This window comes from Ursus americanus, chromosome 13, assembly GCF_024610735.1.
Source record: "Ursus americanus isolate L20-20 chromosome 13, mUrsAme1.1.p, whole genome shotgun sequence".
Taxonomy (NCBI): domain Eukaryota; kingdom Metazoa; phylum Chordata; class Mammalia; order Carnivora; family Ursidae; genus Ursus; species Ursus americanus.
In genome coordinates, this window is record NC_142139.1 from 58903879 (window position 1) to 58918940 (window position 15062).

The 15062-nt window shown below is 37.1% G+C and overlaps 1 protein-coding gene across 1 annotated transcript in view; it reads left to right on the top strand.

Annotated features, from left to right (window-relative positions):
- GALNTL6 (polypeptide N-acetylgalactosaminyltransferase like 6) overlaps positions 1-15062 on the top strand; it is a 1133074-nt gene that overhangs the window by 1000411 nt on the left and 117601 nt on the right. The window contains exon 8 of the mRNA XM_045799383.2: positions 12875-12992. Coding sequence (XP_045655339.1) covers positions 12875-12992 — 118 coding nt within the window. The remainder of the gene's footprint in view (positions 1-12874; positions 12993-15062) is intronic.

Below are 15062 nucleotides of genomic sequence, written 5' to 3' on the forward strand. Positions count from 1 at the left end.
ATTTGCATTTGTAAATCTAGAAATATAGAAATCTTTTTTTTTTTTTTTTTGAGCAAAGACTTTGGCTTTCATTATGAGCAGCTCTAAAATCCAATTAGCGTTGTAACATACCCTAGGGTGCTAGCAGAGATAACTTTAAAAAATAATCCAAAAAATAAGCCTATGTTAGAACTTAGAAATTAGAAAACTAACCAAAATCCTGTCTCTATCAAAAATTATTGTCATTACCAGCAGCCTGGCAGAACTGCAAATATGTCCTCTTTAAGAGCTTGGAATTCAAAGTGAACCAGCTGTCTATGGGTGCATTTAACAAACTATCTCAGAACCTAGTGGCTTTAAACAGCAAACATGTTGTTGAGTCACAGTGCTGAAGTTCAGAATGTGAGACTAAGCCCCACTGAATCATTCTTCTGCTGGTCTCACCCAAGTTGGATGAACCACTTGTCTTGGTATGCCTGAGACTTCCCCAGTTTTAGCACTGAAACTCCAATATCCCAGAAACCCCTTAGTCTCAAGCAAAACAGAACAGTTGGCCACGCTGTGTCTGGGATTACTTATGTGGCAGGAGTCATCTGGTGGTTTACCTGGAGCTGGATGGTCTAAGATGGCCTCACTTACTTATCTAGTAGTTGGTGCTGTCAACTGGGCCATATGTCTTCAACAGGCTAGCCAGGCTTCTTCACATGGTAACAGGCTCCTTGAAGAAGTGGGAGAGAGGGCAAGCCGCCAGTGGGCAAAGCCTCCACTTGCACCATGTTTGTTGATGTTAGCTGAACTAAGTCACATAGCCAAGTAAATCAATGGTAGTGTACCACACAAGGACACGGATACAAGAAACTGTGATTCACTGGGAAACCATTATTGTTACAATCTAGCATAAAGTCAAATGTCACTTGATATTCACATTTAACAAATCTGAGATTCCCCATTTTGTTCGTTGTGTTATTTTTAGAGTCTATCTTCTACCTGGTAAGAAAAAGAACCCTTTGTTCCCAGGATACAGCCCAAATAACTATTGCCTCTCAGAAAGAAAAACAGAAAATCTCTGTTGCTAATTTTGCTGCTGCTGCTGCCACTTGTTCTTATTTTTTTAAAAAATTGGGGATGGGGGGCCTGGATGGCTCAGTTGGTTGAGCATCCAATTCTTGATCTTGACCCAGGTCATGATCTCAGGGTCCTGAGATCAAGCCCCATGTCAGGCTCTGTGCTTAGTGAGGAGTCTGCTGGAGATTCTTTCTCTCTCTCCCTCTGTTCCTCCCCTACTCACACACGTGCTCTCTTTCTCTAAAATAAATAAATAAATATTAAAAATATATATATACATAATTGTATACTTTTTATTATATATATATTTTTATTTTATATATATATAGTTTTTTTTTTAAGTCCAGCAGTCTAGTTCAGCCTAATGGAAGAAGTAAGAAAGAGCACGATGAGATATAGATCCAGTCACTGGTCCAGTAGGACTTCCTCAGACCGCAGAGTGCAGAGAGAAAACCTCAGCTTAGCTCGGCTGGCTCTAAGCACAGGCCTGGGTGCTAAGTGTTACCCTTCTTTACTTACACAGTTCTTTCACCTTGCACATATCAAAACCATTTCTCCCATTATACATACATAGTCCCAAGGTGCATGAGTTAGGAGAAAGCATAGCTTTCTATGACTGGCGTCAAATTTTCCCTGCATTTCTGCATCTTGCTCTTCCAGACAGGACTTCTTTCTCCCAGCCCAGAACCTACTTCATTTTTTGCCCCTAGAGTGACCAGCTCCTTGCATAACAGAAAGGTAACATTCCTCCCTCATCCTTAAGGCCCTCGTTACACACAAAAAAAGTAAGGAAATTATACCCCAAAAGTAATTTTTTAAAGACAAATTATACAAATGAATTTATCAGTAGTGATTTAACCAGTCTTTTCAAAATTCTAATTAAGTAATGAATTAATACTTGAAAGAACAAAATTGTTAGAAAAAAATGTTATGTTTTAATCTGTAATATCGTTTTATTCAACAATTGAATTCTAGCTGAAAATAATTATATTTTAGCTGTAATTGTTCTGTAAATGTTGAGTCATGGGCCAACTAAAAATTTCTAGTTACATAATTGAAAATTATGTGGTTCATCTCTGCGTTGATTGACTTGGCTTGATTGCGCCCTGAGGGAAATTGTGCCATTTCATTTTCTGATCAAATTCACATTGCCGCCCACATGTCCTGAATTCTCACTGCAGCCACTAAAATGAATGGAAATTGAGAGCCAATTTATTTTCTGAGGCCAAATTGAAGAATTCCTTTAGACTTCTGGACGTAAGTTTTAATTGTTAGTAAATTTTAAAAATAAATTTTTACACGTTTATCATTCAATGCGATGGGTTTTTATTATCAGACCCCCCAAAAGGGACATGAGATGCACTAAAATTCGAAATAACAAAATGCAAGAAAGTAGGCAAAAATTTATGGAAGAAGTTTATTAAAACTCCACCATATTTTTTACATATGGGGAAAAGAGTCAACATGTGAAATGGAGAACGATAGGAGGATGGGCAACGCCTCCGAATGCAGTGGGAATCACAGGGTAAGGCACAAAGCATTAAGAACTTCATCCTGGTTTAGCAAAAACAACCAACTGGACACTTTGAAAAAATGCATTTGCAAATGAAAACACGATTTTTTTCATGAGTGCCAAATAAAGAATGGTTCTAGTATACTTTTATATTATAGCCCCATAAATTTAAAGTCAGCAAATTTTGGAACACAAAAATTGATGTAAAACAGTAAACTAGTCTACCATAGGTAAAAAGGAAACATATTTATTACCTAATTCAGTGGCCTTAGCAGGAAACAGAAGACTGATTTCCATTAAGCATTCAAAAGTTATATTTTTGTAACCTGAAGAATAAAGAATATTCAATAGGAACATGTTGCTTCATGCTTATGTAAATTTTAAAAGATGTCCCAAGGATGACAGGTGTTTGTTAATAGCAAAACTTAAGACCTGATTTGTGATATTCTGAGTAATACCCATAAAGTACATTAAGATGCTAAAAGTTAAATGGACAAAGAACCACATTAGAACATGTCTACAGTGTCTAAACATTCCAGGGGAACAAAACCAGTAAGAATATTTTGGAAGAAATCAAGGAATGTGAAGATAAACAAATGAGAGATTGTGAGAAATAGGACCAGTGAGGAGAGTTTCAAGTGTTTAGCATTATATTTAAAATAGAAAACAAAGGGGCGCCTGGGTGGCTCAGCTCCTTAAGAGCCTGCCTTCTGCTCAGATCATGATCCCAGGGTCGTGGGATCCAGCTGTCATTGGGCTCCCTGCTCAGCGGGGAGCCTGCGTCTCCCTCTCCCTCTAACTGCCACTCCCTCTGCTTCTGCTCTCTCTCGCTCTCTCTGCCAAGTAAATAAATAACATCGTAAAATAAAATAAAATGGAAAACAGAGGATGAGAACATGCTGAAAATAATGAACTTCCCTTCCTCATTTCCTCTGAGGAGAAAATAATGTGACACATTAAAATCTTTATCTTTAAAATGTGAGGAACACAGTCAACTTTCTTCTCTTGACCTCAGTGCAACATTGCACATAGTTAACTCATATTCGTGTGGTGGGTATGAATTTTCTTCCACAAACTCAGTTGAGCATAATAGATCACGATGTTACATTTTCTTCAGAACCATGTAACTCCCACTCAGTCTCCTTCACAAAACTAGTAGGAGATTCATTCTCTCTTCTCGTGGAAGTTCCCCTGTTTTCAGGGAGGGCAATGGTACTAGAATCTTATTCAAGCCAAATTATCAGAGTAGTCCTTCTGATCGTAATTGTCAGTTTACAGGGTTGCCACCAAGACCCCTGCTGCCCAAGCCACTTGGTTCCTTCAAATCAGCAGTTCTTTTCATTTAATGCAAAATAAAGTTTGTCAAGGCTGAGTCCCGGTCCATGGGCTATAGCTTCCCTTTGCGTTCCACACAGGAGACCTTGCCATCTCCTAGGACACTCACCATGTAGCAGGGTGCCTCTGTCACCCCAGGACCTGACAGCTTCTGGCTCTTTGTTTTCTCTCTGGGACATCTTGCATGATCTCTTCAGGCTGCTTAGACTCCCTTAAAAATAGAAGAAGCTCTTATCTTTTAACAGCTTCATCTTTCCAAGCCCCAAAAATCACTGAGGCTGCTGTCCTGGCTTGCTCTGTGTCTGAAATGAGAAGGGTTGTGGTGATCAAAGGGGAAGAACAAATACTGATTTATTTATCAATAATTTCTTGTGTTACACTGATACTGCCTATACATGCTGCCGGTGGGAATTTTTAGCACCCACCCCATGTGGGTCCTGCACTAGGTACTCTGCATACATCCTCCCCTCACGCTCTGGCTTCAGCAGGACTGGCCTTCTTCCATTTCTTGTTACTACACTCCTTTCTACCACAGGGCCTTTGTACACCATTTTCCTTAGTGTCAAATCCATCCTTTAGTGCCCCCCTTTCTTTCCATTTCTTTTTTTAAATCATTTACCCTGTGGAACTTTTCAACAATTCCTCTCCAAATATTGTCATAATCATGACATGTCCCTAGCACGTTTTATCTGTAGACTAGCCTATACTAATATTTTATGATAGATCTGTAATTTCTCAGTAGGATTGCTATTCTTCTCTAACTCCTATTTTATCAGTCCCTAAATCATTGGGCTTGGACTGGAATGGAATGTGAGCTAAAGCTTCTGGTTAGGACACAGCTTAATGGAACTTTTAACTTCCAGGAGTGAAAAAGTAAATAAATGTGTACACTTTTACTCATTATAGCAAACCAGGATATATAATTCCAGAAATTTATCCTAAGATATATTTACACACATGTGTCAACGATGTATGTACAAAGTTACTCATTGTAGAAATTTTGAAAGAGCAAAATTTTGAAAATAACCTAAATGTTCACCAAATATATATATATACATATATATATATGTATATATATATATACACATATATGTACATATAAATGCACAATGTAATGATGGGCAGATGCTTAAAAAATAGAATAAGGATAGCATGATCATTAAAAAATACTAGTTAGTTTTTAATAATTAGGTTAATTTTTAAAATTAAGAAAAGAACACTGTATGTAGCATACAATCATTTGTAAAGAAAATGGAGAAAAAAAACAGATATAGCTGTTTCTCCTTAGATAAGCATAAAATACCTCTGAAAGGGCATCCAAGAAATAACAGTGGTTGTTCGTGATGAGAAAAATAAAGTGACAATGGATAGATGTAGGAGCAAGAATGTTTATAAAAAATATTTTTTAATGTTTTAAAATAAAAATTAATGGATAGATCTTCAGACTTCCACAGCTAGACAAGATGGAGTAGTATGGGATAGAATTACCCACCCACCTGAAAAGACATAAAATATATGAAACAGTAATTTTCAAGACACTCAGTGTCCAGCAATGAAGTACGATGATCCTTGAGAGATGGGAAACAATAAAGTGAATCCTACCATCACCCCTGCTTCTTGACTTGAGAGTTTCTGGGTTGTGGTATGAGGAAGGGGAACCCAGGTGGGGCTCAGTGTGAGTTGATATGGAGCTGAGAATTTGGGGAAAATGAGGCAGCTAGAATATCGAGGCAGGACACCATGAGAAGAGAGCTACAGATCTGTACCTCTTGAGTATTCAGCAAAGTAATGGTAGGAGCATGTGTGTCAAGTAATGACCCAAGACTGGGGAAAATAAACAAACATTCAAAAGAATTAGAAATAGCAGTACCCAGAATAAACAAAAGTCTGGTAATAGTGTCTCTTCCCACCAGCCAAACTGACCAACCTGGTGATTTGTACGACATTCAGTAGAGCACACAAAAGGTCTATATTAAGAGTAGTGAATGATTCACCCCAGATTATGCACTACTCCAGTCCTGCCTAATAAATTGTAAGAAAAAATCCCAACAAAGTCACAAACTATTTCCAGAACAAAATATTTAAAAGAATACCAAAATATCCAGCACCCCAAAATGTAAAAGTTCTAGAACCTGATGAAAAAAATTACCAGGCATGCAAAGAAGTACCTGTATATGGCCCATAATAAGTAGATAATTCAGTCAATGGAAACTAAGACCTAAGAGTCAACAGATAAGACTTTCAGACATTATAACAGTGTTCTCCATGCTCAGAAAGTTAAGCAGAAGGATGCCTGGATAGCTCAGTCGGTTAAGTATCTGCCTTTGGCTCAGGTCATGATCCCAGGGTCCTGGGATTGAGCTCTGAATTGGTCTCCTTACTCAGTGGGGAGTCTGCTTCTCCATCTCCCTCTGCCTGACACTCTCCCTGCTTGTGCATGCTCTCTTTCTCTCTGTCAAATAAATAAAATCTTAAAAAAAAAAAAAAAAGAAGAAGAAAGTTAAACAGAGACATGTAAGATATAAAAAGAGCAGGGGCGCCTGGGTAGCGCAGTCGTTAGGCGTCTGGCCTTCGGCTCAGGGCGTGATCCCGGCGTTCCGGGATCGAGCTCCACATCAGGCTCCTCTGCTGGGAGCCTGCTTCTTCCTCTCCCACTCCCCCTGCCTGTGTTCCCTCTCTCGCTGGCTGTCTCTCTATCACAGAAATAAATAAAATCTTTAAAAATAAATAAATAAAAATAAAAATAGCAAAAAAAAGTCATAAAGGTGAAAAAAGTGTAAGATTAAAACTGTTTTAGATGGGATTATCAGCAGATTAGAAATTATAAAAAAAAAGATTAGTAAACTGGAAGATACAGCATCCAAAATTAAACACAAAAAGAGAAGTTATGGAAATGATCAAAGTGTATAATTGGAACCTCTGAAAAATATGAACAAAAGGTAGGAACAAAAAGAATACTGGAAGAGGGGCTCCTAGGTGGCTCAGTGGGTTAAGCGTCTGCCTTCAGCTCAGATCATGGTCCTAGGGACCTGGGATTGAGCCCTGCATCAGGCTCCCTGCTCGGTGAGGAGCCTGCTTCTCCCTCTCCCTCTCCCTCTGCCTCCCCCTACTTGTGCTCTCTCTCTTTGTCAAACAAATAAATTATCTATTTTAAAAAAGAATACTGGAAGAAATAATGTCCAAGAAATGTCCAAATTTCATGAAAACTGTATATACAGATCCAAGAAACTCAAGTAATCCCAAGCACAAGTATACCAAGAAAACTACATAACATGTGTCACATCTTATATAATCGCTCAAATCCAATGACATAAAGAAGATCTTAAGAAGCGAGAGTGGGGGAGAAAACTCAGTATGTACAGAAAAGCAAAGATAGAAATAACACATTTTTTATGGAAAACAATGCCAATGAAAAAGTAAGCAACATCTTCAGAAGATGGAAAGAAAAAAGCTGTTAACCTAGTATTCGGTAGCCAACAAAAGTGTCTTTAAAAATGTAGATGACAAGATGACCACATCTTTAAAAATGTAGAGAAATATAAAAGATCAAACTCCCACAACCAGAAATGTTAAAGGAAGTACTTTAGGCAGAAAGATGGAAGGGTGGAAACCTGGGTCTATAAAAAAGAATTAAGGAAACAAAAATGGTGTTCATAATATAATTTCATCTATATGAAATTTTATTTTTAAATCTTTTTAAAGGATAATTGACTGATTAAACAAAAATAATAACAATATAATGTGGGATTTATAACACATGGAACCATAAAGTGTATGACAACAAAGTACAAAGGTTGGGGGGAAAGAAATGAAAGCATTCTATCAAAAAGTTTTTATAATATATGTGCAGTAGTACAATATACCGGAAGGTAAACTGTGATCAACAATAAACATGTATGATATAAATCCTAAAACAACCATTTAAATGAAAAAACAAGAAGTCTTTGTTAAGTCAAAAAGGACACTAAATGGAATCATGAAAAATATTCGACGAATGAAAAGATGGAAAAGGAAATAATAAACAGGACAAATAGGGGGGCGCCTGGGTGGCTCAGTTGGTTAAGCGTCTCCCTTCGGCTCAGGTCATGATTTCAGGGTCCTGGGATCGAGCTTCGCATCAGGCCCCCTGCTCAGTGGGGAGTCTGCTTCTCCCTCTCCCCTTGTCCCTCCCACCTCATGCTCTCTCTCTCTCAAATAAATAAATAAAATCTTTTTAAAAAAATAAAGAAATGGGACAAATAAAAAAGAGATGATTGATTAACCACATGAATAATCATATTTAAAGTAAGTGATCGAAATAATCCAATTAAAAGGCAGAGATTAGAAAATAGCAAGGTGCAAGTATATGCTGCCAACAAGAAAACTACTTTAAAGGCACAAATAGTTTTTAAAATAAAGCAAAAAGATGTAAAAGTTATATATTAGTGTTTAAATAGTACAAATCCGAAGAAAGCTGAGGTGGTAAAACAAAGAATATTACCAGAGACGATAAAAGTCACTTCATAACAGGAATCAGGTTAATTCATCAAGAGCACATAAGAATCCTAGACATTTATGCACTTAGCAGAGCTACAAAATACATGAAGTGAAAACTGATAGAACAGCACACAGAAATAAACAATTTCAGAATTACGGTCATAGATTACAATATCCCTCTCTCGAATTAATAGAACAAGGAAACAGAAAATCAATAAGAATATAGAGGACTTGAATACCACTATCAACCAACTTTACCTAATAAATATTTATAGACCACTCCACTCCACAGCAACAGAATACACATTTTTGTCAAATGTGCATGGAACATTTACCAAGATAGGCCAGATTCTGAGCCATTAAAAAGTCATACTAAATTTGAAAGGATTCAAGTCTGACGAAGTATATTATCTGAACACAATGGAATTAAATTAGAATCAATAACCAAAAAAAATCTCTAAAAAATCCCTAAGTAGGGGTGCCTGTGTGGCTCAGTCAGTTAAGCATCTGCCTTCAGCTCAATCATGATCTGAGGGTCCTGAGATCAAGCCCCACATCTGGCTCCCTGCTCAGTGGAGAGCCTGCTTCTCCCTCTCCCTCTGCTGCTCCTCTTCCTTGTGCTCTCTCTGTCAAATAAATACATAAAATCTTAAAAAAAAAAAAGCTTTAAAAAATAAATAAAAATAATTTAAAAATCCCTAAATATTTGGAAACTAAATTAGACATGTCTATACATTTAATGGATTAAAGAAAGAAAACAAAACGCAAGTTAGGAAGTATTTGGACCATGATGAAAATGAGAACACTGCATATCATTTTTTTTGTGGAATTCTGCTTAGAGAAGATTTATAGTACTAAAATCCTATATTAGAAAAAAAGAAAACTCTCAAATCAATGATCTTAGCTTTTACCTTAAGTAATGAGAAAAAGAAGAGCTAATTAAACACAAAGTACGTAGAAGATTGAAACAATAAAAACTAAAGAGAAATCAATGAACTATAAAAGAACAGAGAAAAATCAATGAAACCAAAAGCTAGTTCTTTCAGCAGATCAATAAAATTGGGAAACCTCTAGTCGGATTGACAAGGAAAATGAGAGAAGTGACACAAATATGCTCAACGTCATTAATCGTCATAGTAAAGCAAAATAAAACCACTCGGAGATGCCGTTATATCCCTCACATAATGACTCAAAAGACTGCCTGTATCAAGTATTGGTGAGAACGTGTAGCTGCTGGAACTCAAACACTACTGTTGGGAACATAAAACGGCACAACCGCTTTGGGAAAGAGTTTGACCGTTTCTTTGAAAGGTAAGCATATTCTCGCCATATGATCGAGTCATTCCACTCCTGGGCTTTTCCTCGAGAGAGAAATGAAAGCATATGTCCACACAAAGACGAGGAACCTAAATTCATAGCAGCTTTGTTTGTAACAGCTCAACACTGGACACAACCCAAATGTCCATCAGCAAGTGAGTGGATAATCAAACTGCTGTATGATCATTCAAATGGAATACTACTCAGCAAGCAAAAAGGGTGCGCTATTAATACATGCTAAACATAGATGAAACTAAAAATAATTGTACTGAATTAAAGAAGCCAGACCTGGAAAAAGAAAACAAATTATATGATTACATTTATATAAAATTCTGGAAACTACAAGCTAATATACAGTAACAGGTGGCAGATTAGTGGTTGCCTAGACAAAGGGAATGAGGTCAGAAGAGAGGGATTACGAGAAAATTTGGGGGGATGGCAAATATGTTCGTAGTCTTGAATATGGTGATGCCTGCACATGGGTATACATACATAAGTCAAGACTCACCAAATTGTATACTTAAAATACATGCAATCCCTTGTATGTTAACTGTTTTAAGTTGTTTAAAAGATTAATGGACATCAAAAACTAAGGATGTACTGTATGGTGACTAACATAACATAATAAAAAATTATTATTAAAAAAAGATTAGTGGACAAACATGAGTAAATTCGTACATAAATGAAAAGTTGGTTTCTTACCAGTCATTCACACTAATCAAGACAGGAAACATTAATTTATTTGGAGCTTGGTAAAAACATCAATGAAGACAAAAAGGATCCATTTGAATTCATTTTATTATATCCCACATTAACCTAGAATACACTACATGGTTTGTTTCATAAACTCATTAAGAAAATAAGATACTGTGTTTCCAACAAATTATATGCAATACATACATGCAAACAAAAAATCAATATAGGTCTTTCTTTTGCTGCTATCTATAATTCTAGATTTATGATAATTCTAGTTTTGAGATTTATTCTGCACAGCATAAATTTTTTTTAAAGATTTTATTTATTTATTTAACAGAGGCAACCAGCGAGAGAGGGAACACAAGCAGGGGGAGTGGGAGAGGAAGAAGCAGGCTCATAGCGGAAGAGCCTGATGTGGGGCTCGATCCCATAACGCCAGGATCACACCCTGAGCTGAAGGCAGACGCTTAAAGACTGCGCCACCCAGGCGCCCCATGCACAGCATAAATTTTGATGCAGTTTGGCCTCAGATTTTCCATGATCAAATGAGAGTACATTTGTATGACTTAAGATCTTTCCATTTGTGGTTCAGTTTGAACAGGATTGAGAAGCTCTGATCACTTACACTCAAGCCCTGAGGAAACAGAGGTTATACTGTGATAGTGCGTTCATGAGGGAGCCGCATCCAGTACATGTTACAGTCCTAATTTGTTCCAGCTACAGTTGTAATTCTGCTCTGAAATTCAGTGCGTGGAAAGTGGAAAAAGATTAGGCTGCTGGAGAAGGGGATAAAGTAGGTTACATCTGATTCTAGAGTTTTTATTTCAAACAAAATAAAAAAATGCTTGAGATTCTTCAGGTTATTTTTTTTAATCCTGCTCACTTTCCTAGGTGGAATAATTATCCCCTTTCCTGCCTTGTAATCTTTCCAACTACACGGAGTCCTGCGCGTTAAAAAATACTCTTCAACTGAAGTAATTAGGCCAAATACCATTTTAACGTACAAAGTCTTTGAAATATATAGCACACAAAGAAATTCAGGTTTATGTTGTTCAAGTGCCTCATAAAACATTACCAAGAGCCAGTCTTCAGTTGGTCTATAAACTGGCGTGTCTAATATGCTTACAGATATTTGAAAATGTGTATCTTCAACACTTAAACGCCTTGTACTCTTATTTATAAATATCCTTTGTTTCAAAAAATTTTCAAAATGATCACAAAACTATATTGGAAATGTGTGTGTTTATAGATTTCTTTGTCTGCGTAAGGGCATTTTCTAATTGTTTTATATCTACATTTAGATATTCATCTCTCCTTAACCCCCAAACACTGAAACAGAAACAATGTTGTGGTAAAGAGGGGGGACTTTGAAACCAGAGGACCTGGTCCAGCCCCAGGACCACCACTAGCTCCAGCCTACTGGTCCTTACCTCTCTCTGCCTGTTTCTTCAAACAGTACATAGGAATGGTATTCACAGGGTTGTAGTGAGGATGAATCAAAAGAATTGAGTAAAACTTTTAGCCAAGAGCCCAGCACATATTGAGTACTCAAAAAAATTAGAGCTACCTTTAAACTATAAAAATTCTAGGACAGGGCCCAGTGATTATAAATTATCTCATTACATAGCAACGGAACTACAGTGTGTTCTGACAGGAATGGAATGCTTGAAAATGATTTGACCAAAAGGAAGATTTCGTAGAAAGGCAGAGAAAGCCTAAAAAGAATAATATAATTACAATGAGAAGGCCTAGTTTAAAGCCCACCTTTGGCGTTGTAATTTAAATAACCAATTCTGGTTGGTTATTTTATTCGATTGATCATCTCATAGTCTGTAACGTGGACATGACCTGTCAGTGGGAAAGTCTTGGTGAATCTGTACTGAGAGATGAAATCAAAGATATTGCCTATAAGAGTGTTTTCTTTTTTTTTTTTTTAAAGATTTTATTTATTTATTTGACAGAGATAGAGACAGCCAGCGAGAGAGGGAACACAAGCAGGGGGAGTGGGAGAGGAAGAAACAGGCTCATAGCAGAGGAGCCTGATGTGGGGCTCGATCCCAGAACGCCGGGATCACGCCCTGAGCCGAAGGCAGACGCTTAACCGCTGTGCCACCCAGGCGCCCCTATAAGAGTGTTTTCTATACTTTCATTTGACTGATAGCACAAGATTCCTTTCACGTAAGAAGAAGTCATAAAATTGAGTGATATCTCTCAAGATATCAGTCGCTCACAGTCACGTATTTCTCTCTAATGATAAACATATGGAGCAAATGGGGCTCTACAGGGCATTAATTGCACCAGAAACTGAAGTGTGAAGTGAAAAGCTCATGAGGATTGCAAGAGCAGCTAGAGACCCAATGAGAACCTATATCCACTTACAGAAAACCGGTGCTGAAAAGCGTCCTACAGTTGACCACTGAAACATACACTGAAGTTTGCTTTTATTTTCTTCCAAGCAGATGTTCATAGTCCTGTATTTTGTCCCTTTCACAGGTCTCCTGTTATGGCTGGAGGTCTCTTCGCTGTGGATCGAAAATGGTTTTGGGAGTTGGGTGGCTATGATCCAGGTTTAGAAATCTGGGGAGGAGAACAATACGAAATCTCTTTTAAGGTAAGTTACCAAGACCCTCTTCACACAATGTCTACATAATTTTGAAGAGTCCCATAGAATTGTCATCATTCTGTTTCGTGACAGATGTGTTGTAAGATGATGGCAAAAATAGACATGTCACCTTTCCAAGTCCGTTTTTGGATGAGAAAAGCTGCTTCCTTCTGATGTTTCGGGGACATGTAGCCATGCCACAAAAGAAATGCGTGAAAGGAATAATTCAAAACCTCATTTGCAGGCAGAAAACTTGGTGTGCCAACAGACCTGGGGCTCCATTGACAAAGCTTTTCTTCCACAGCGCTTACAACATACAGAGAAAAGAATTAAGACAAAAGAAATTGGGCTACTAGAGTTTCTGCCCTTTGTATTTATTTTCGAAATAATGTTTATATTTTTATCATAACCAGTTATTCCAAAATTTCAATAACAGAAGAGTAATTTAGAGTATGAATAACAAATTCAGGCTATTTTTCATATGATTCCATAATATGTGAATTTTTTACTTTTTATCTGAAATGGTCCAGGTCTCTACTTCTTTGATCATAAATACTCAGAAAAATTATATACTTTATTATACATATTTATTATATATATATATACTTTATTATACACACATATGATAGAATTCAAATTTTAGGGTTTATGAATGAAAGGAATTCACCACAACATGTGAAGACCCGACAAGCAAAGAAAAATAAACTGTGTGAAAGGTTGTACTGCGAGCCTCCAAGATGGGTATTTTTTTTGAAAAAGTCTCATAAAGGAAAAGAAATTCATTCTCTTTTTTTTCTTTATCATTGTCATTATTTATACAGAAGGTAGATTGATTTTGTAAGGTTTATCATACAGAAATCTCTTACTAAATAAATCATTTTCTCCTAATTACTTCCATTATAAAATCAAACCAATTCTTGCTGAAGAAAAAAAAAAAAGTATCCCGAATACGGTAAAATCAAACTTAAGAATCCAGCTAAACTCTTTGAATTTACGCATAGAAAGAAAATGATAAAACTGATCTTCATAAAACTGTAACCTCTATATTCAATATATTGACAAAAATGTTATGTTGTCCTCACAGTGTCAAAAAATAAATATCTTTAAGGAGAAACTCAGGAGGCATGATTGCAGGTTTCAGGCCATCTAGAAGTTTCCATCTCACTCTGCTGGCAGTAGTCCTTGAAATACCGTTTAGTAAATTCGTGCTTTTTTCACCATCATTCAAACACATCTAATGTCACATCTGCTTTTTTTTTTAAAGATTTTATTTATTTATGTGACAGGGAGAGAGAGAGCGTGAGAGAGCACAAGCAGGGGGAGCAGCAGGCAGAGGGAGGGGGAGAAGCAGGCTTCCCGCTGAGCAGGGAGCCGACTTGGGACTCCATGCCAGGACCCCAGGATCATGACCCAAGCCAAAGGCAGATGCTTAACCATCTGAGCCACCCAGGAGCTGTCTAAAGTACTCTTTAAAAGCCTTTTTGTGGATATGTGGTTTTAAATCCTTAAATTTACCAATTTCGTTTGTTTCTCTGTGATAGTGATAGTTTCACGCTTACCACAATGTATATGACAGAAGGTAGCTTAATAGTGACGATGACAAAACTACATTCACTTACTGGTATGAGCCAGACGCTGAACTAAATGCTTTATACACATTATCCAATTTAAAGTCAGCACTCTAAGACGTAGGTGTTATTCCATTTTACAAATGAAGAAACTGAGACTGACCGTTTTAAAGATTCTACATTAAACATTGTTTTAAACATTCAAGATTATGTAAATTACCTAGTGCTGCTTTGGGATTAAAATGCTCCATTTCTGCTTAACTACAGAGAATACAGAACCAGTACTAGAGTTCATTGTGAACCCTTTGATCTCGATGTAATTTTTCCTCTCATTGAAAAGGCGAGTATCTTCCTTACAGCCAATAGCATGACGGCAAACTTACTGCTGACCCGGGCAAGTTAACACTGATGATCAGACATGGCTCAAAGCTAGGGGCGAAGTTTGCAATAATCCGGATCTTCAACTGCAGAAACAACATTACGTTTGACCCCAGCATTAAGGGGAAAAAAG